This window comes from Ricinus communis, chromosome 9, assembly GCF_019578655.1.
Source record: "Ricinus communis isolate WT05 ecotype wild-type chromosome 9, ASM1957865v1, whole genome shotgun sequence".
In the NCBI taxonomy this organism is placed as follows: domain Eukaryota; kingdom Viridiplantae; phylum Streptophyta; class Magnoliopsida; order Malpighiales; family Euphorbiaceae; genus Ricinus; species Ricinus communis.
The window spans coordinates 26,933,177-26,957,054 of NC_063264.1; the positions used below are offsets into that span (position 1 = coordinate 26,933,177).

Here is a 23,878-nt window from a genome sequence, read left to right on the forward strand (position 1 = left end):
TTAGTTTTATACAAATTTAATTATATTTATTTCATTTAAAATATATTAATTTTGTATTAGTAAATGAATTCTATAAATTTTATGAATTTCAAGAAAACACGTAGAAGACTACTTTAAACCATCAAATAAATTCATAAATTTCAATTAAATATAAAATAATTAATTATAAATTAGTAAATAAATTCTATAAATTTTATAAATTTCAACTAAATATGAATTAAAAATATATTTAACTAAAACTGTACTTTCATATACATATAAATATATATATATATATATATATATATATATATATATATTATTTGAGAAATCATATACATGTATAGATACAACTGCATCATTATCTTTATTTGAAAAATTATATGAAATTTCGACTTTTGAATGAGCATATTGAATAACGTAAAATCCGCTTAAATCCACTCGTCACCGAAACATATAAAATAAGAACATCTTTAATATCCTGATATATGTTAAATTTGTTATTATAAAAAATTATTTTAAAAAATAAAATTCTAATAAATCTAAATCTTTTATTTTTAAATATAAAAAAACAAATTGATTATAGAAGAGAGTACAAAAAATTCATTGAACTTCCAATAGAAATTTTTTCTTTTTATAATAATTTTTTTTTTAAAATGCTCTTTATTATTACCAAAAATATTCTTTAAATTAAAAAAGGTACTGTTATGGATGCTCTAGCTAAAAGTCATTTACCAAGAAGGTAGTAACAATAAACAAATAAATAAACTGAAAATATTGAAATGCAGAACCACAAATTAAGTTCCTAACCGGTCCTCCAAAACTCATTTATTTATAAACAAACTGTTAAACATGATATAACCGCAACCTGAATTCATATCATATATACGAATTCAGCTCAGCTCTCTCTCTCTCAGACGCACAGAAGCACCAGTAGTAGAAAAACAGCAAGGCACAAAAGCAAACTCTATGGGTGCGTGAAAAGCATTACTTTGGCAAGCTCTAGTGCCTTATGGCGTCCAAAAAACTTCTCGACAATTCCCAAGGCAAATTCCATTGAAGTTCCCGGGCCTCTGCTGGTGATGAGGTTGCCATCAACAATAACCCTGTTTTCAGCTTCACTCCTATCGGACAGCTTGTCGCACATTGCTGGAAAAGCTGTGGCTTTTTTACCCTATAGACACCAAAGCAGAGCAGACTTGTAAAGATATCTTACATACCAAAATATTTTACACAGAAAACCAGAGAGAAAGAGAATTCATTGCGGAGATGGTATGCGACTATAAGATGATGAACAAGCTTTGCAGCTTTATGTACCAAGGGATACAGCTCTTGCACTATGTAAGAAATTAATTTAGTTCAATGCTTGTTTTCAAATAATTTCAACCAATCAAGCTAACACAACTGGTTCAGTTTATATTCTATTCTGATCCTAATTTATTTAAAGTGTTATCCTTAACCCTATAAAACCTAATTCATCCTTAACTTCTTAAGATGAGAACTATTAGCAATATTCTCAACAGATTTGAAGTTTAAATCTTTCAATTTTTTCTTGGTGTACATCCTGGAAGTTGAAATGAAGAGCAGAAAAAGTCTTCTGTGCCTTGCATGTGCATTTCACATGCATTTCCAACCAAATAAAAAGTTGAACGCTCTATTTAACAAAATTGGAAGAGATTTCATTAAACTAATAATTACATTACAAAGGCGAATAAGCAATTTTGATAATATCAGGATGACACAATATGAAACAAACTAAAGGCACCAAATAAAGTTTAGAACAGTTGATTTAGAAATTGTTTATCTTGAAAGTCCTTATTAATCAAGATAAACAAATAAATAGGCAAAATGCATTTTTGAGCCCTTGAGCTTTTCAATTTTATTTTATTAAGCTCTTGAATTTTTATTTTGTTTCATTGAACTTTTGTACTTTTATTTTTGCATTTATTGAGGACTTAACAAAACCCAGTTATGATGTTAAGAATTCCTTAACAAAACCAAAAATAAAAATTTAAGAATTCCTTAACAAAACCAAGAGATAGAACAAAACCAAAAGTTTACATATATAGAATTCTTAAATTTATATATATAGAATTTTATTACTCTCATTGATCTAGAAAAGTTTATGAAATATATGTAAGAATTCCTTAACAAAACCAAAAATAAAAATACAGGGGATAGAACAAAATAAAACAAAATAAAAATTTAAGGACTCAATAGAATAAAATTAATAAGTTCAAGGGCTTAATAATGGATTTTGCCAATAAACTAATATCGGCATTAACATATACATTTCTCTCCACTATTCCTTGTATAGTAGAACCTCTCTGTAGTTATATTCTATAGAGAAATAATCTCTACGTGGTCATCAAATTGTGGTCCTAACTTAGACCAATTATAAATAAAAATAAATTCTATATTATATTAAGTTATAATTTTCTTTGGTCCTGTTTTTAGAAAAATTGCCTCCATAATTACATGTATATTTCAAAAATACACGCTACGCTCCATTAAAAGTTTAAAACAAAATAAAATATTTATATAAAGTAATTTAGTATAACAATTTATCTTTAAAGTTCTTACTGCATTTCTGAACTTGCATGTGACACCTTCTTAAAATCAAAATATTTTAAAAATTCAGTTTGTCTCTTTTGTTATCTCAATTTAATAGTTTTTAAAATTATGTCCATTTATTTTCTACAAGTATATACTTATTTTTGACACACTTTAATTATACTAAAAATGTGTACACTTTACTTCAGTACTACTTTGCCATATAACTACGTCTACACTAAGTTATAACCTCATGAGAGTAATAAAATTAGTTTAATCTCAAAAGTACGACTATATAAAAGTTTTACATTTTAGTCATTAAAGTTCATTAGTAGCTCTTTACTTCTAAATTAATAATGTTAGACCTTTCATTTTACTTTAAGATAAGAATCATCCTAGCTATTATGAATCACTTGTGGCCGTAGCCTTACATGATCCCATCTTTGTTAGAATCAGAACCTGTTTCGCTTCAAAGTCCTTATGAGATAGAGGGTAGTATTCTACATACAAGATCCTTCCAGTTCCTACTCAAGGCTTTCCATTACCATGAAGTACTAGAACGGCTACTCCCTAAAATTTTTAAATTTATCTGCACTTTAATCCCTGAGTTGTCATATTATAAAACATTGCTCTCCCATAATTTTACAATAGTAGAGAGCCCAAGGCTGTAATTGTTAATTTTAAAACAACACAACAAAAAGTGTAAATTATGGCAAACCTCCAGGCCTCCAGGGTAATAGTAGTTTAACCTAACCTAAAGTATTTTAAGTACAAATAATATTTTTAATAACTCAACAAAAAAAGGGTTAATATTAGCATTAACTAACTTATTAATATGATAAATAATTATGTAGCAATCAACTTGTATAAAACATAAATGCGGAAAAAGAATCCAAACCCAACAGGCCCATGATCAGCTTGTGTGGCCTTAATTAACTAACAATGACACAAATCATAACCATAATTTTAATAGGAAACTTTTCAGAAATATCCTAAAATCAACAAAATAAAATATCGTTTTGACTGTCTAAACCTTTTTTTTTTTTCCAAAAATACTGTTTTTTTACTTTTCTTTTTAAAAAATACAGTGTGGTTATCAGTTGTTTTTTGGTTGTTTTACCAAAAAAAACTAAAACCATATTTTTGATATTTTAACATAGTAAAAATGAAAAAAAAAATTTAACACTTGATAGAAGAATGAAAAAGACATGGATATTTTTGTTATTTTTTCATTTTAATATGCTAAGGAAATATTGAGGCCAAATAACTTGATCATCACAAAGGGATACCTTGAGTAAACCATGAGGCTCCAAGACTAAAGCTGGAGATGCGCATATTGCTCCATATGGTTTATTTGTGTCCTTCTGCTTTCTTAGCATATTCACCAGCTTTTCTGACTTTGCAAATGCCTGCGCACCACCCAACCCACCCTGCAAATGGGCACGATATAATTAAGTCAACCATCCATCTCGGTAAAAGGAACTAATATACACAGCAACCCAACTTACTGGTAAGACAATTAGGTCATATGAAAGTTTAGCAGCCTCATCGAGTAGCATATCTGCCTCCAATTTAACTTTCCGTGAAGCCAGGATTTCCAGCTTGTCCTCAACAGAGGCCACCACAACATTAGCTTTAGCTCGTCGCAGTATATCGATGATCATTACAGCTTCCATTTCCTCTGTTCCATTTGCAATGGGGACAAGAACCTGAAGGAAAGCAATAAAATTATGCAAGATAAAACAAAACCATTTTCTCAAAAGGATAATATAAATGATTAAATAATGTCGATTGAATAATGTCAGTGCAGATGATTGGTAATATCAGAATTGAAGAACACCTAATGTAAAATTTAGTAATGTAGCATTCAAATATTTACTGTCTATTTCGTATTGACACCTAAGAGATTCCTCTCCATCAATCAGAAAATAAATATAGCCATAAATTAAGCTGAATATTACTTTCTCATCCATTCAAGAGAACAATAAAAGAAAAGCCAAGTGGTTAAAAAATTTGAAAAGTGACGTGTCTGTGGCTTAGGATACTGAACTACCTTGGCTGGATTCACGCCCGAGGCATGAAGCCCAACTAAAACCACTTAAGATCACCATCTTAGGACAAAATATCCATGTTCATCTTTATTTAGATTACACGGTTATCCACTATCACAATTTACAAGGCAGGAAGATATAATGTTCGATTGCATAGTTTTAGATGTCTGGACAACTCTCCAACTCCACAATCTCCATCTCAGTCTACTGGAAGGAGGCTCAGTGCAGTTACTGAAATGCTGCTTCACATATTTTCAATCCTAAAATGTACTGTTTACTTATTTAGTCAATCTTCTAATTACATATTTATGTACTGACAACAAGAAACCATTAAAGAAAGGCAGAAGAATAAGTTGAGAGAAGACTCTTTTAATTTAATTTATTTAATGGTTCTAAATACTTCTTTTTGAATCTCACCTGAGGAACATCATCAAACGTCCACTCCATTGGGTTTATCTCCTTTATGGTATATTCATCCCCATGGTTGGTACGCATAATCTGCATAGAATACAACAGTCATGTGACTGTACACCCAGTGGCAACAAGAATCGTGAGTTTTTCAAGTAAAACATTAAAGAAGACAATATGAAACCAAAGAAGTGCCGACTCCAGAAAGGGATTTTTGACAACACAAGAAAAAATTATTCTAAGAGACTGGGATCTAAGTGCATGTACAGACAGTTCAACCACTTCATGTTTCACGTCCCAGACCACCACATAAAACACAATCACAGACACTGCTGAATAAATGTTAGTAAAATGATAATAAACTGGAATAATAGTAAAGAAATTGTTGCTAGCATGTCTTATGATTCCAAATTTGCTGACTGCTAGATGACTTTCAATAAGCATGAATAAATAATTTAACCATCATAAATTCACCGGTCCAAAGACACATCATCCTGTTTGAGAATCTAATAAATGGAAGAACGTCTACACTTTTTATCCATATACTGAAACTCAACCTCAGTGACTTCAGGCTCGCACAAAGAAATGCTTAACTTCAGCCTACTTGAAGAACAACAAAAAAAATTTGTTTCTAATAAAGCAGAATTGTCTTTCCTTAGGAAACAAATAAGAAAAAAAGTAATTCTGAAAACTAGAGAGAATATTGAGACATTATGTTTTCTCACTACTGAATATTACTGATATACAACACCTAGATAAATAGGTAATACAAGAGTCAGTAAAGAAAATAAATCAAATATACAAACTAAGGCATAATTACAGCTATTTTCCTATTCTATATATATTGACTAATTCCATAATCTAGGCTCATTTACAGCTAGCAAATCCCTAAGATTTAGATCTGATTTCCAGCCTTAGAATAGAACTGGATTTCCAGCTAAGTTATTATTTCCAACACCCCCTCAAGCTGGCTTGAAGATATCTTCCACTGCCAACTTGCTATTTAAGTGATCAAATTGACGTTTGTGCAGCCATTTTGTAAGTATATCTGCAATCTGCTCAGTGGTTGGTAGATATGGCATGCATATCAGTCCTTTATCGATTTTCTCCTTGACAAAATGCTTGTCAACCTCCACATGTTTCGTTCGATCATGGAGAATAGGATTGTGAGCGATTGCAATGGCAGCCTTGTTGTCACAATACAACTTCATTGGTAGATTACATGGAATTTTTAAGTCTTCTACAGCCTTTAAATCTACAAAACTTCAGAAATTCCATGGGCAACTGCTCTGAACTCAGCTTCAGCACTACTTCTAGCAATCACTTTTTGTTTCTTGCTTCGCCATGTAACCAAATTCCCTCCAAAGAAAGTACAATAACCTAATGTAGATTTTCAATCAATTGCACTCCCTGCCCAGTCTGCATCAGTATAAACTTCAACCAAAAAATGCCCATGTTTTCTAAAAGTTAGACCTTTACCAGGTGAACCCTTAAGATGTCTTAGGATCCTATATACTGCTTGAAAATCCTTGTCTTGGTGAATGCATGAATTGACTAACTCAATTTACAGCAAACGCTATATCGGGACGAGTATGAGATAGATAAATTTTCCAACAAGCCTTTGGAATTTTTCTATATTAGTCACATCTTCAACTTTAGCATGCTGCAATTTCAGATTGGGTTCTGCTGGAGTTTCAACTGCTTTACATTCGAGCAAACCTGTTTCATTGAGCAAGTCAAGTATGTACTTGCATTGAGTAACAAAAATACCTTCCTTAGACCTTGCAAACTCCATGCCAAGAAAGTATTTCAATGTTCCCAAGTCTTTAATTTCAAAGTCTTTAGCAAATCCCTTCTTCAATCTTTCTAGCTCGATATAGTCATCACCTGTTAAAATTATATTATCTACATAAACAATTAAAATGGCTATTTTCCCTTGCTTGGAATACCTATAGAACATAGTATGATCTGCTCGACTTTGGCAGTAACCATGGCTTTTAACAACCTTCCCAAAACGCTCAAACCAAGCTCTTGGGGATTATTTAAGACCATAGAAGAATTTCTTCAACCTGCGGGCTTTATTTTCACCAATCTCTTTTTCAAAACCTGGAGGTAAACTCATGTAAACTTCCTCTTCCAAGTCCCCATTTAGGAAGGTAGTTTTTACATATAACTATTGTAAAGGCCAATTATAATTCACCACCAAGGATAATAAAACTTGAATTGAGCTTAGTTTGGCCACAAGAGCAAAGGTTTCTTGATAGTCAATTCCAAAGGTTTGTGTAAACCCTTTTGCAATGAGTCCAACCTTATATCTTTCTACACTGCCATCAGCATTGCATTTTACCATAAATACCCAATTACACCCTACGATCTTTTTTATCTCTTAGTAAGCTAACTACCTCCCAAGTACCATTCCTTCTTAAAGCATTCATCTTTTTCATAACAGTAGAGTTCCAATTTGGGTCACCAATAGCTTCCTTTTAATGGTTCTTAGAACAAACAAGTTATACACATTAGAAATAAATGTTCTATAATTGTTGGAAAGTCCATGATAGAATAAATATTTGGCAATGGGATGTTGGGTTTGAGTTCCTTTCCTAGTGGCTATAGGAATATCAAGGATCTGATAGAGGTGAATCAGAAATGACATTAGGATCAGAATTACCTGAATCATTCGAAAGACCTTCATTCTAAGGTTCTGATTGGTTTTCAGCCATAAGGATTGGTAGGTCCTTGCCTTTTGCTGAATCTTTTTTCGAGAATAAACCATCAACTCACGTTCAGGATTTACTCTCTCTTTTTGTAGTATTTCTCCCCCTGTTTGTGACCCTAACTATGGCACATTTTGACTAGAATCATCCTTGTTTTCAAAAGTTTGAATATTGAGTTCCTTAGTTTGTTTTTCAACAACAAAAGGATCAAAGATAATATGATTTGGTAATAAGCAAGAAATTTTCCAAAATTTACTCCCCCTAAAGATAATTTTTGTCAAAAAAAAGTTGATTTTAAAAAAAATGACATCTATACTGACAAAGATCTTTTTTGTGTGGGGATTATAACACTCGTATCCTTTCTTATTTGGGGCATCGCCTATGAAAACATACTTTTCTGCTCTAGGATCAAGTTTCGATTGAAACTTGTTTGGTATATGAACAAAAACAATGCATCCAAAAACTTTTAATGGTAAATTAGAATTAATTCTGCATTTAGGAAATGTTTTTTTAAATAATCTAGAGGTGTGACATATTTCAAAATACAGGTAGGCATTCTATTAATCAAATAAGACATTGTCAAAACAGCATCTCCCCATAAGTATTTTGGAACGTGCATAGAAAACATTATCGCACGAGCCACTTCAAGGAGATGTTATTTTTTCTTTCTGCAATCCCGTTTTGTTGAGGGGGTATCACAACAAGTAGATTGGCGTAAAATACCATTTTCTTTCAAGAATTCCCTAAACATTCATTGAAATATTTAGTTCCATTGTCCGAGTGAAGGATACTGATTTCTGTTTGAAATTGGTTCTCAATCATTTTGTAAAAATCTTGAATAAACTATTATTGACATACAACACCTATATAAGTAGGTAATACAAAGGTCAGTAAAGAAAATAAATCAAATATACAAACTAAGGCATAATTACAGCTATTTTCCTGTTCTATATATATTGACTAATTCCATAATCTAAGCTAATTTACAGCTAGCAACTCCCTAAGATTTAGATCTGATTTCCAGCCTTAGAATAGAACTAGATTTCCAGCTGAGTTATTATTTCCAACAATTTCCTTCCAAGAAAAATCATCAATGAGGTATTGACTTGTTTCGAAGTTAAAGAAGTGGTAAGATTCAAGTGTGTTTGCAAGCAATAGTATGCCTTAGTTTGAGGAAATCATTTCATTAAACAACATGTAGATTGTAGGAGGAAGTCAATCTGTTACAGCAGCTCCTGGAATGTTGCAGGAAACCTAATCCCAATCAACAGTGCTGCTCAAGTGTTCGAATTACTAGCTGGGGACCATGGCATATAGTGCAACGAACAACAGCAACAGCAATGGACAGGAAATATCACACAAGAAGCCCTACAACCAAATAAGTACTTAACCTATCCAGTCTGCATTTCATTCCCAATTATCAAACTTCCCTTTGTTATGACGACAAAACTAATTTACATATACTAATTTCTATATATTATTATGAAGAAGAAAATAAAAGAACAGAAGGTGGTGAAATTCTAACACTTGGGAATGATGATCTTTCATGGAGAACCCTCGATATCTATAGCTTAAATGGCCTCAAGCAGGAAAGAGACACAATTAGGATGAATATGCATTGCCCAAATATTTGTGCATCTCATTTGATAAGAATTAATAGCAACTTGGCACAAATGGGAAACAGAACTGTGATTCCATTTTCTTTCCAGTTGCTAGCAGGTCAGGGCCAGATCAGATCCAGTTCTGAACTAATCCATGGTCATGGCTACTTGTAGATGTCACATTTGAGCAATCCTGACTGCACATCCATCCAAAGGATAAGATAATGCTTGGGGTTATAATTAGGGACAGCCTGAAGCAAACTCAAGCAGAAATACATAGAGTTGATCTTTGAACCAACATGCACCGGCCCCTAGTCCTTAGTGCTTCAACTCCTCAACCTTCAACTCAATCCAATCCACAATAAATCCGTGTTCTTTAAATAAAATAATATGCAAATTCCAACATCAATGATTTCACCATCAGCAACTCATAGCTGATGAAGTATCTTCGCGATTGTTGATTAATAATGTGTCATCAAGTATACAACTATGTTACCTGCAACAAATAAATAAAGAGTAGAAAGATAACCAGTAATTGCCATAATTTAAATCTGCTCTAGTTTTACCTGCCATTCAGCCAACAATTGCACAACCAGTTTATTTCTTTTTCGCCGAACATCAACCAGAAACACGAATAACTAACTTGCAGCCACCAAAAATTATGGCTTGGATATATGTGCATCCAAATAATCAGGAATCACAATTTTGTTAAAAGGCTAGCTATTAGTAATAAATATTCTTGAAAAGCATACAAAAAAATCAGTGTCATTCGCCACAATAATGAAATATATTCCACTCATCCATGCCTCTGGACTTTTTGTACATGCAAAAAAAGGAAAGAGTTAAGGCAAGGGAGAAAGATTCACTTCCTATTTAGCATCCTCCTTTGACTTTGCTATGGATTCTAAAATGTTGCTAGTTTATATTCCATACATATTCAAAAATTGGACTGCTCTCAAACCAAATTAAAACTAGGTGCCCACGCGACTAAAATCCATCCAATTTCCCTCAATATTTATGCCTTTTCCCCAGGCTCTTCAACATTCAAGCCCATGACCTTTCTTCCATTGGATTAAACTAAACAGTACCTTAAAAGGATAATTTTCGAATTACTTTCCAAGCCACTAGGATTAACAGCATGAATCTCCTCCCCTATTTTTTTACTATTTGTAATGAAACATCCTTAACCAAATGGCAAATCCTATACTTTCCCATTTTATGTCGAGTAAGGAAAACATAACTATTTACTAGATCCAAAGGCTTTCTTCAAGCACACTACACAAGGTATCAAACTTTCGTCCAAATAATAAATGCCTCCACATGCTTCATTTTTTTTTATTTTACTCCCTTACAATATCAGCAGAAATGCAACTCCGAGTCCTAATGCAGGTGTCTTAAACAAAAAGATATTAAACCATTTTTATGATGAGCGTATTAATCTTTCTACAGTCTTTTCAATGAATTACAACACATGATATCAATGAAAAACAAATTGAACTCAACTGAAAATCCCAGACTGTTTTAAACAAGTAGATTGATATACTGTGGAGAAAAGTAGATACCAGAGGCCCAGAAACTTCATTGGCTTTGTCTTTCCCATACAATTGCTCAACAAGTGCAACAGCAAACTCCATGGTAGTGCCAGGTCCACGACTTGTCACAACAATGCCATCCTGCTGTACTCTCGAGTCGACAGCCGTAGCATCAGAAGACTGCAGTTGCTCCATAAATGATGGATAACAAGTTGCCTGTCAAACAATTTCAATTGCCATTGTCATCAATAATGATAACCGAAACAGTGATTGGATAAAAAGTAATAATAGCAAAAATGGGTGATACTTTACTTTCAATCCCTTGAGCACACCCCATGAGCCAAATGCAACTGCAGGAGAAGCACACACAGCTGCATAGAGCCGGCCATCTGCAGCCTGCTTCTTGACCATGCTTTCTAAAGTTCCACAAGTTTTAAGGTTGGTAGCACCAGGCATGCCTCCCTAGAATAAAACAATAAAACTTCCAGTTACTAGGGCCTTGTTTGGAATAAAACATTTGTGAGAATCAATTAACTCTAGCAACTATGACCTAGTGCAATAATTAGAGGGTGTTTAGTATGTATGTTGGAGAGCAGCTGATAGATATTCATTTTCCAATAGCTATGCCACAGATTTGGCAATATTTTTTGAACAGTTGCTAGCTATGAAGCACTGACACTCCTAGGGGGTTGCCATATGCATGTCGGACACTCCTAGGACACTAACACGTCATAATACGTATGGGACACCAAAAGGCATGTCCTTAATTTTAATTTCAGGTGGGGACACGCTGGAGCCACGAGAAATTTTGAACTTCACAAAATATTGGGGAAAACATGGGGTACATTTTAAAGTAACTTTAAATTTAGTGGTCAAATTATTAAAACATAAAACACAAAAACATTAAACCCCAGCCACACAACCCTAGCCGTTCTCTACTTCTTTTTCCCCTTCGATGAACCAAAATTTGAGTCGTTGTTTGTAAGAGGAAATGAAGAGTTGGAAAATGTTCTAGACCTATAGTTTAATTTTTATGAATGTTATTTATATAAGCTCACATTACAATAATTATCAACTTTATATATATATATATATATATATATATATATATATATATATATATATAAATTTGTCATGTCCCCCCCTCCCTCCCTCGTGTATCCATATCTAACATTTTTTAAGAATATTGTATCCCATACTCGTATCCGTGTCTGTATTCATGCTTCATAGGTTGCTAGTAGTTGAGGACATTAAAAAGCTCATTAATGTCAATCCAATAGCAACCGACAATCCAGCTAGTCCTTTTCTTACATCCTAATGAAAATCCTTCTTTGGTACTTGTTTCACCTGTTCTCTCTAGTTCAAACTGTCATTCATGGTGTAGAGCTATGCGAACGCCATTATTATCCAAGAACAAATTGAAATTTGTTGATGGTATGATTGCAGTACCTTCTAAAGATGATCCTCTTTATGCTGCCTGGGAAAGAGGCAATAGTATGGTGTATTCATGGTTAGTTAGATATCTTCTTCCTTGATTGCTAAGAGCATTTTATGGATAGATAAGGTTATACAAGTATGGAAAGATTTGTATGATAGATTTTCTCAAGGAGATGCAATAAGAATAGTTGAATTATAGGAAGAAATCTACAGATTCAAGCAAAACTCACTCTCAATATAGAGTATTTTACACAATTGAAAATGTTATAGGATGAATATTCAAATCTGAGGCCAGCACCAATTTGCACTTGTATACCACAATGTTCTTGTGATGCTCTCAAAGCTTTATGACTATTCAATTCGTTTCTTGAAGGGGTTAAATGGCAGTTTTTCTGCTTTTAGATCATAGATACTTTTACTGAATCCTTTACCAAATATTAACAAATTGTTCTCTTTAGTCCTTCAACATGAAAAGCTATATACTGGATCTGTTACCAAGATTTAAGAACCAGTTGCTTTCCTTACTCATAACCAGAATGTTTTAGGAAATTTTACTGCAAAAAGACCTAACTTTGCAAATTCAAAGTCTTTTCAACATTAGGTTTTCAGTCATCAAATGCAGGACAACATAGTTTCATTCACCTACTGCTTATTCTGGCCCTAGAAGAATTTACAGTAATGCTGGATCTAAACCTATCTACACTTTTGCAATATACATGGTCACACTATTGAGATTTGTTACAAGAAGCATGGTTATCTAGTTGGTTATAAAGGAAAAGGAAGATCTAATCCTATTCATGCTAATCAAGTTAGCTTTTTTGGTTATTCTGATGAAAATGGTATTGTTGCTAATAATGATGGCTATTTTCCTGTCCAAGATTCTTATTCTGATTCATCACAAAATGTTTCACATGTTCCTGCTGATGTAGCTGCAGATGTCACTACTTCACAGCCTCCAATTACTCAAGCTCGTATAACCAGATCATGACAATGCTTCAACAAGTTCATGTTTCCACACCTTCTCAAGCACCTCAAGTCAATCAATTGTCTTCTAACTTTGCTCCTAATGCAACTGATTCTGGAATCTTTTCTCTTTCTTGTACTGATGTTTCTATGCCTAAAGCAATTTCTTGGATCCTAGATACTGGTGCAACAAACCACTACCTGTTTCTTTTTACTTCCTCACCACTTACAAACATATAACCAACATTTTTGTTGCCTTACCTAATAATCAAAAGGCTGATGTTTGTCACATTGGCACAATTGTCTTTTCTCCGAACTTTATATTGCATAATGTGCTTTATATACCACATTTTTCTTTAATTTGATCTCTGCTAGCAAACTTACTTCTCATTATCCATATTGTCTTCTGCTTCATAATGAGGTTTGTACTATCCAGGATCTTCACTCTTGGAAGATGATTGGATAAGCTAAGAAAGTTCAAAGCCTCTACCACCTTGTTACTCCTCAGCTGTCAACATCTGTTCCTTTCGTTCTTTCTTATAATGCAAAAAAGTCTAACATTTGGCATTTTCGTTTAGGACATCTGTCCACTCCTAGATTTAAACCGTTGCAAATCATAGATACTACAATTATTATACCTTCCTTTGATCGTTGTAAAGTTTGTCATTTTGCCAAACAGAAGAAACTTCCTTTTCCCATCAGCACATTTATTTCAAATTGTTGCTTTGACCTTGTTCAGATTGACATCTAGGGACCATTTTCAGTTGTTTTTTTACATGGCCACAAATATTTCTTGACTATTGTGGATGACAAAAGTAGATTTACCTGGTTCTATATAATGAAATCTAAGGCTGAAGCTAGGCGATTGATACAGAATTTTGTTTTTCTTTTTGACACTCAATTTTCTACAGAAATTAAGTGCATTAGAACTGATAATGGCCTTGAATTCAACATGCCAGAATTTTATGCTTCCAGAGGTATAATTCACCATACTACTTGTGTCTACACTTGAGCATAATTCTGTTGTGTAAAGAAAACATCAACATCTTCTCAATATGGCCAGATCTTTTAAAATTCCAAGCTCATTTACCCATTTCCTTCTGGTCAGATTGTGTTGCTCATGCAGCCTACCTCATCAACAGGATTCCTTCTCCTGTTCTGTCCGATTCTACTCCTTTCCAAGTTCTTTACAATATACCTCCTTCCTTTATAAATTTTGGAGTCTGGTTGTCTATGTTTTGCATCAACCATTAATGTTCACAGAAGTAAATTTGATAGCAGAGTTGATGCATGCATTTTTCTTGGTTTTCTAGCAAATACTAAAGGCTATAAAGTTTTTAATCTACATACTAAAAGGTTCTTTATCTCTACAAATGTTTGCTTTTACGAAAGTTCCTTTGCTTTTCAAGAAAATAAAAATCTTTCAGCTAACTCAGATTTTGTGTTACCAACTGAATATTTTGTGGCCTTTAGCAGAACCTTTATCGACAACCCCTCTTAACAATCCATTATCACCCTCACCTTCATCAGAAGTTCCAATTTCTACCACCAGTCACCCTGAACCTTTAAGAAGATCCACTAGATCTTTTGTCCCTCCCTCTTATCTGCATCAATATCAATACCAAATCCCTAACCTCAAAGCTAATTTTGTTTTTAAACCTTCTCATCTTCACCCTCTCTCTGAAACATATTCCACTTCTTTATTAACTTTTGTTCACAAAGTCTTTACCATTCAACTTGATATTCATAAGGAACCAAGAAATTACAATGAAGCTATTAAATATCAGCACCCGTAAGATGCAATGGCACTTGAAATCAAAGCTTTAGAGTAAAACAACACTTGAACTCTTACTAATTTGTCTGCTAATAAGACTCCCATAGGCTGTAAATGGGTTTTCAGGACTAAGTATAGTGCAAATGGCAGTACTGAAAGGAAACAAGGCAAGATTAATTGCCAAGGGTTATACTCAATAGAATGGTATTAATTACTTGCATACTTTCTCTCCAATTGCCAAGTTAACAACAATCAGAAGCTTACTTGTTGTTGCAGCTTCTAACAGTGGCACTTGCATCAATTGGCATCAATAATGATTTCTTGCATGGTGATTTACATGAAGATGTGTATATGACATTACCTCCTGGCTTTCATTCTGCTGATTTATCCAAAGTTTACTAGCTTGTTAAGTCTCTTTATGGACTTAAACAGGCTAGCAGACAATGGAATATCAAATTAACTGAAGCTCTTCTGTCTCGAGGTTTTCAGCTTCAGATTCTTCTTTGTTCATTAAACAGCAGGGTTCTTCATTCATTCCTTTACTTATATATGTGGATGATGTCATTCTGGCCAGTGATGATTTGAGTTTGATTACTGCAGTCAAGACCTTCTTACATGATTCATTTAAAATCAAGGATCTTGGTCAACCCAAATTTTTCCTGGGCTTGGATTGCCAAAACTAAAGCTGGTATCAATCTCTGCCTCTTGATTTGTTAGAAGAAATAGGTTTTCACAACTCAAAACCTGTCTTTACTCTTATGGTCTCTTCTTCAACCCTTCAAAAGGACACTGGCACTCCCTTAAGCTTATACAGAAAATTAGTTGGGAAGCTTCTTTACTTATGCAACACTAGACCAGATATCAATTTTGTTGTTCATCACTTGTCTCAGTTTCTTTCTAATCCAACCGATATACACCTACAGGCCTTGCATAGAATTCTCAGATATTTCAAATGCAATCCTAGTCAAGGTCTTTTCTTCTCAGCTAACTCTTCTCTTCAGATCAAGGCATTTTCTTCGGATTGGGCAGCTTGTTCTGCAACGACGAGGTCAGTTACTGGATTTTGTGTTTACTTAGGAGATAGTTTGATTTCATGGAAATAAAAAAAGCAGCAAACTATATCTCAATCATCCTCAAAGGCTAAGTACAGGGCGCTTGCTGCTATCACTTATGATGGAACACAATGGATTCTCTATTTGTTGAAGGACTTGCAGATTGATCACTCTTCTCCAACACTTGTTTATTGTGATAATCAATCTGCTGTGTATATTGCTCAGAATCCAGTGTTTCATGAGCGTATCAAGCACATCGAAATCATTTGGTTAGGCAAAAGCTTCAGGCTGGTCTAATTCGTTTCAAGCTTCTAATTCCAAGAAGGGCATACATAACATGTATGCTCCAGCTTGAGGGGGGGGTATTGGAATTAATATATAATATTTAATATTATTATTTTTAAAATTAAAATAATATATAATATCATAATTAATATATTTATTGTATAAATAAAAAAATAATTTATATTTTATATTTTATATATAACATGTTTAACTCCTTAAAATAATAAAATTATGTTCATATTTGAAACAAAATTTTAATCAATGTCCATATTAGTAATTAAATATATTATCAGCAGCAGTTTATAATAATTACCAAACACTCGATAACAATGAGCTACGAGAAGCTAACAGTTATCAGTTACTGGCAGCAATCTAACAACTTAACCAAACAAACCCTTAATTCAATTAAATACTTGCAAAATTATGTTATTTATTGTAAGATTTTATTTCTTTTAAATGCCTTCTTTTTCATTTTTTAAGTCGAAATAATTGAATGCTAGCAACTATAAGCATTCCAAATAAGGAGGTGAGTTTCATAGTTTTTCAAATGCTACCTATATATTTTAGATTTTTCTTTTTCCATTTCGCACGCCCAGCTCACATATTTTTCCTATTATAAGATTTTTATTTTTTTTTAAATACTAACCCCTCTTAATTTATAGAAAAAAAAAAAAAGAGTATTTGGTCCCCTCTCTTAATGTGGCTCGCCTGATTTCAAACATGAAATTGACTTCTGCTGAATTGAATTCTTAAATTTTAAGAATTCGATTCAATTGACAAATAAAGTTCAATTTTAAGAATTGAATTCTTGCATTTTTAGTCGTTCAAAAATCTAGAAAAAGAAAAAACACCTAATATATTAAAAGCTAGTTAAAGAGAGCGATAAAGCCAGTAAAAAAAATAACAAATAAAAAAATTTAATTACAGGGAGCGCAATGAGGTCAAAAGCGGCGTCGTTGGAGAAATCTGAAACAAGAGCATCGGCTATAATCTTAACACCATGACAAGCATCAACAAGAAGCTGCTTCTCAACAGAACCAACAGTGACGTCAGCACCTGCTCTTCTTATCACGTCTATTGTTATCACCGCTTCCATCGGCTCCGTTCCATTCGCAACCGGCACCAGTACCTAATTTCAAATTTTCAACAAAGGAGAAAAAACTCAGCACCCAAGAGGTCATCGTTTTCTCTAGAGAATATTAAGTGTCGCGTGACGTAGTCGTTACCTTTTTAGCAGAGGAAGCCATCACAGATGAGGAGAATCGAGTTTTGGGAGAAGCGACTCTATTGCGGACTGAGAAGTGAAGAAGAAGAGGAGACTGAGGGGCTACGTGGCGTAATAATACTGCCATTTTGTTTTTCCTTTTAAAAGTTCATTTCTTTTCGGGGGGATTCTAGAGAGGTCCGTTGAGCTGTTTCAGTGTGGTGAGATAGAGGTAGCTTAGTGTATGTGCGTCTATGGCGGAAATGAGTGCATGGTTCTAGTGTAGATGGTAATTAAATTGTGTGGATGTGATCTTGCATCAGTGCGGAAAAGAACTATAGTGTTGAATTTGCCCATGAGTTTATCCAAAAAGATCACAGATGAGTTCGTACATAGGGGAAAAGAAGTTACCTTTTGAGGTAAGAAAAACCCTACAGAAAGTGTTTTGTAGTTTAACCCATTATATTTAAAGAACTGTGATTTGAATTGTCCCTTCTGATCTTTTAATCAAAACTAATTGTTAGTCTATATATTTCTTTACCATTTGTTGCTTAGATTTTAATTAAATATTCATTAGATAGATTGTCCGCGTAATGTTGGACAAATTAATAATATTATATAAATTATAAATATAAATGAATATAGTCACCATAAAAAAAATAATATAGAGACCATATTTAGCTATCACATAAAAGTAGTTACTATTTAGCTACTCCTTAGAAATTGCTTTGCTACTGTTGGAGGATTAAATTATATTTTTGCTATTTAGTGACTTTACGACCAATTAGCGATCAAATCAAACAGCGACTACTTAGAGACCATTAGGTGTCAACTTTTTATGCATAATTTAGAGACCGTTGAGAGACTACATAAAGCGGTCACTAAAAAAGTGCTAAAATTTTACACGTAAAGTAGCATAAAATTAGAAATCATAAGTATAGTATCTAAATTAGATATTACATTTGTGGTCGTTAAATGTTTCGGTCACTTAAAGGCAACACATGTAGTATCTAAATTAGAGACCATATAAAGTGCTCCTAATTTATTAATTGAATATAAAATCATTAAAATAATTTATTCATGAAAGAATAAAAAAATATTATTTTATATGTAATTTTACTTAATACATATTACTATTTAAGCATTTGATTTATAGTGTTAAAATATTAAATTTATTATATATTATATCTTTAGTTGATTTAGTTGCCATATTTAGCTACTACATATAAGTGGTAGCTACTAGTTAGCTACCATATTATTATCATACTAGAGATTAAATATTTAGCTATAGCACATATACAGTCGTTATTCCAATAAAAATGGTAAATAAATATTCTAAAATATATAGAATAGCGACACATTAATAAAACCATATTTAAAATAATTAAAATCTTTATCTTTTATTCTCCGGAAGGATTCAACCTACCACTTAGCTACCATATTATTATTATATTAGAAATTAAATATTTAGCAACCACACTTATATAGTCGCTATTAATTGTACCAACAATTCACTTAGATGTACATTTATATCATCTATAAAATTAGATAGTTTGATGAAAAATTAAAGCTAAAAGAAGAAAAATACAACACAACTCTAATTTTATTTTACTAGCTGACGATACCCTGTAAACTAAAAAACAAGGCCTTAAAACCTTGTAAGCCTTAAAACTGAGACTGTAAAACCCCTTAAACCCTCAAAAGACCACATCATGCCACGTGGGTTAAGGCCTAAACCAAATGGGCAAAGCTAAGTCCATGTGGGCTTTGCGAGATCCATGTGGGCTAAGCCTATGTGGGGTAAGGCTAAGCCCACGTGGGCTAGGCAATTACCCCACGTAAACTAAAGGCCGAGAATACAATCATCATGGGAATGCGAACCTAGGAGGCATATTCCCTCTTAGGGGCGAGAATACAATCATCATGGGAATGCGAACCTAGGAGACATATTCCCTCTTAGGGGCGCGTGCCACTATCTGCCTCACCCCTAAAAAAACAAGGTTAAATCTTTGACCCTTAAATAACATCCACCAATCAAGATTAATAAAAACACCTTAAAAGCCTTAATATTTTCATATATAATCATCTATCTTTCATTCTAAACCCTAGAGCCACATAGATACCCTTGCAATCCTAAAAAGAAAACCTAATATTCATCCTCTCCAGCCACTATTCTCCATACATAACTCATAAAAGCTCAAATATTTTCACCTTAATCTTCTTCCACATAACCTTCACTTTTGATACCCATAACCATCATTTTAAGACCTTTACTCCATTCAACACTAAGCTTCCAAAACTTCCTTTTCTCCATTCATGATTTTTGTTTTTGCAAGTATTCTATAGCCATTCCATAAGCTTTTGATGCCTTTTGGTGTCCTAAGAACTCAAATAAGTCCATTTCTATCTAAAACCACTCTTATCCTCGATTCATCAAAAGGTTTGGTTAGCCGAAATGGGTTTAACCCTCTTTAAGGAGGGTTATTTTAATTTAGCTTAGATCCTAGGCTTGTTTTCATATTTTGTTGGCAATATGTTTGAATTTATTAGGATGTTCATTAATTCCCCTTTTATAATTGTTCATCTATTTTATATCCCCATTAATTTCTTATTTCTCAGTTTTTATACATGCTTTGTTAATTGCTTTGGTAAGTTTAGATTTCACCTCACATGTTAAAGGCAAATTTAACTTGGCTTGATTGATCACCTCACATGATAAAGTAAAATTAATCAACTCATCAAAGTGAGTCCTCTCGCCTTCCATGTTTCATTCACTTAATCAATTAAAGATAAAATGAACCTGGCACCCACATGCTTAATAAAACTGATTCTATTTGGTCATATTGACATGTCAGATAAAATTTAAGGTACCAATGTACCTCCCTAGGAATAATGGTACCAATGTGCCTTTCCCCTTAGATGGATGTATAATAGGCTAGTCCCTCTTTTTCTCACCTTTAGATATTTAAATAAGATAATAAAATGTCATCATCATAAAATGGGTAGTAGCCAAGCTAGGTTAGTATGATTAGGAAAACCAAATGCCTTATAGTCTAATAGAGGCCGAATTTTATGTCTAGGCGTATCGGGGTGCCTAACCTCTCCCTACACGTACCTATATTTCTAAGCCCAAATCTCTAATTTGGAGAGGGGGAAAGTTAGGCTCTTCGCGAGGAATCTAAGCCATATCCTTTGTCTCTCTATCTGTCCTGGTTATTTTACTCGGGTAGCGACTCTTTATCTTCTCTAATAATTTACGGTCATCGCGATTATCATGATCCCTTGAGACCTCTTCCTAGATGGCTCACTTTCATATCAAGCCTAGTACAAACGAGCCAATCTCCGATATTGTGACGTACCCGCAATCGCTTGGGGTAGGCTTTGGAAGTGTCATGCTCACAGGGGCCCTCTCTAAAATCATCCATCCCATCATCAAAATCAGTCTCTAGGCCTTAGGTTAGAAGAGTAGACAATTGGAGCGTCAGAGTCTTGATCCTCCACTGATGAACATTGACTTGCCCTTACAAGCCCTCGTGGTCCCTCTGCAAGAACCTGGAGGATTAGACATTACATAACATAACATAACATGCATATCATACATTTTTATTTTTGTTTGACTCACCCTTTTGTTTTCACTGATGACGAAGAATTATCTCTTGGCAACGACGTCAAACCGGTGTACTTGCTCGAACTGATCCCTTTGGATATGTATAATTATATATACTTGTGTCACTAACATTTTAAGGAAGCAAAAGTAATAAATAGCAATAAAGGGAGAGACTACTCATATGAGTGCATCTACTCGGAGTAAACTTGGGAAGGAGGCTCAACTCTAAAGCCAGTCGATGGTCCACAGTGCTGGAAGGGCTCTAGTATGACACGGTCGGGTTTGGAAGAAATGGTATACACCTGGGAATAATGTTTGACATCTTCATAGGAGGTGCTTGAGAAGCAACAATGATAGATGAGCTAAAAATGGGAGTGCATCTAGGACAGCAAGAGGTCCATCCCTCCTCTGACTCCAACACTCTAGGAGCGTTGGGTCGAGAGAACTAAATGCAACAAGGAAAATGTTTAGAGTGTTACATAATGGTAATGAAACAAAAAAAAAATAGTAAGGAAGTACATATGCTATAGTATCTTTATCATGAAGGATGTATAATCGGTCTTCCTCAACCTGATAATGAGCTCCTCGATATCATCATAACCCTTGAGGCATTCTCTAGCTCCTTGTCATGACCCCATCCGTGGGCCCGTGACTGGCACTAGGGAATGGGTAGACGTAAGGCCACCGAGTCCTGTAGTAAGCCTGACACTCACCACTCAAACAAATCTCATCTCAACTTTTACTATTATTAACGCCATAATTTACAGTAACATTAAATTTTACACAATTAAATCGGTCTGCCAGAAGAACTAGGCGAGACCCAAAACTCAGAAAAATTTACAACTGATACATCTACTATTACTACTGCGGAGAATCTAAGATTTACTAATTTACATACCAAATCAAATACATCACCCGATGTTGAAGGAGTCGGGTTACTGAATAAGAGTCGCGGGAAGACTAACATTCACGCATCTGAAAAAAAAAATTGAGACTGTCAGTCTCGAGAGTGAGTTAAAATCAAATAATCTAGAGACTATTACAGTCTTCACAGAAAATATTAATTATTCGAATCAGTATATCAAACCATGCACGTAAATACGACTCATATTATAATCATACCATAATAAATAAATAAATAAATAAATAAATAATATATTTTTACTTTTACGGGACGAGTGGCTCAGTAGAACCCTAACCCCAAATTCTAGTAGCCTTTTGGCTCTCTTAATCCAATAAGACTGGCGCCCAGAGAGCAATGCTCGACCAGGGACCTTACCTCTAGTCTGGTCACTTAAGTATCCAAATATCTGCGGCCGGAGAGCAATGCTCGACTAGGGACCTTTACTTGACATCTCATTCCAATAGAATTTGGAGCCCGAGAGGAAGCTCGACCAGGGTCCTTAACTCCAGTCCGGTCACTTAATATTCACTATCTGCTTAAGCCTTTCAGCTCTCTTATTCTAATAAGACTGGCGCCTAGAGAGCAATGCTCGACCAGGGACCTTACCTCCAATAATTTACTCAAATCAGCCCAGAGAGCCATGCTCAACCAGGGCAAAACTCATAATAATCTTATTATTTGTCCATGATCATTACCGGTGCACACGCGGTCCTGATGTAACCCATCAGGTGACATATTCTACGAAAGCCACATTCCTAAGTCGCAATCATCACATTTAATAAATATCATTGTCTAATGAAATCATCCAACACATATCGAAGTAAAGATTAAAGATTTAGGGTAAAGCAATGCGCAATTCGTGAGGAAAAATAATAACGTTTGTATTATTATAACATTGCTAATAATAATATTTATATTATTTTCAATAATTAATAATCAAGTGAAATCATTTATATTGTGATACTAACAATCATATTAAGCATAAATTCTAAAATAGCATATTAAAATCAGACTTAGCACTAGTGCAATGATTAAATGACTTTAACTCACAGAATTGGGCGACCTCCTAGCTCTGCTCCGGTGCCTCGGTTGGAGCGAGCCGAACAGACAGATCATCTAATCACGAAAAAATAATTTATCAATTATGCTGAAACAATCGATCATTAATCCTAGGCCTAGACTCCTAGGACTGACTGTCTAAGAATCTCGACTCGGATAAATTCTATGAAAAATTCGGCAGAACCTCCCTTACAACATGGACATTTACTCCCTGTAAAACGGGTCCAGGACCTGCCAGAAAAACACTTCAAATATCCAACAATTTAAACAACGGGAGTCGGGTCCCCAAACTTCACTATTTTCCCGACTCCACTACACAGAACAAAACACGAGGCAGGTAACTGACAGACAATTATTTTTGACTCACAAATATCATCAAATACTCAATATAAACTAATAAGCACACAATTAAACCAAGAATTTCCAAAATTACAGTTTGAGTCCGATCGACGATCCAAACTCACCATCGGACTCGAAGCGGCGATGATCCCCACTTTCGATTTTCCGATCCGACACCCGATCGTCCGGAGAGATTTGCGGACGATCTCGGCCGTCGATTTGCAAACGAAGCCCGATCGCCACGAAACCGATACCATTACGAAGCTTGAGCTGAGGAGAGTCGGGATACATCCTCTAATCATCCATAGCTCGCCAGAGCTCGTCGAAAAAACCCAAAAACATCGGCCGCCCCTCAAACTTCACTTTGCGGATCTTACAACTCCGGCCACCCCAAGCGTCATACGCCGAAGAGAGCC

General features: G+C 34.2%; 1 protein-coding gene across 1 annotated transcript; it reads right to left on the minus strand.

The window, feature by feature from the left end:
- Nucleotides 1-776: 776 nt before the first annotated feature.
- LOC8287525 (protein DJ-1 homolog B) lies at nucleotides 777-17,898 on the minus strand. Its single transcript, XM_048379035.1, has 8 exons — nucleotides 17,576-17,898; nucleotides 17,275-17,478; nucleotides 11,151-11,300; nucleotides 10,869-11,054; nucleotides 5,001-5,081; nucleotides 4,041-4,241; nucleotides 3,822-3,962; nucleotides 777-1,153 (listed from the first exon to the last, which is right to left on the minus strand). The coding sequence occupies exons 1-8, from the start codon at nucleotides 17,699-17,701 to the stop codon at nucleotides 947-949; spliced, it is 1,296 nt and encodes a 431-aa protein (XP_048234992.1). The 5' UTR covers nucleotides 17,702-17,898; the 3' UTR covers nucleotides 777-946.
- Between the last annotated feature and the right edge of the window lie 5,980 nt (nucleotides 17,899-23,878).

Coding starts and splice junctions, on each gene's coding strand:
- LOC8287525 (XM_048379035.1), bottom strand. CDS start 17,701: ATGGCAGTATTATTACGCCACGTAGCCCCTCAGTCTCCTCTTCTTCTT. Junction 11,055..11,150: donor GTGTGCTCAAGGGATTGAAA/GTAAAGTATCAC, acceptor ATTGTTTGACAG/GCAACTTGTTATCCATCATT. Junction 5,082..10,868: donor ATGAAGTTTCTGGGCCTCTG/GTATCTACTTTT, acceptor TATTCTATGCAG/ATTATGCGTACCAACCATGG.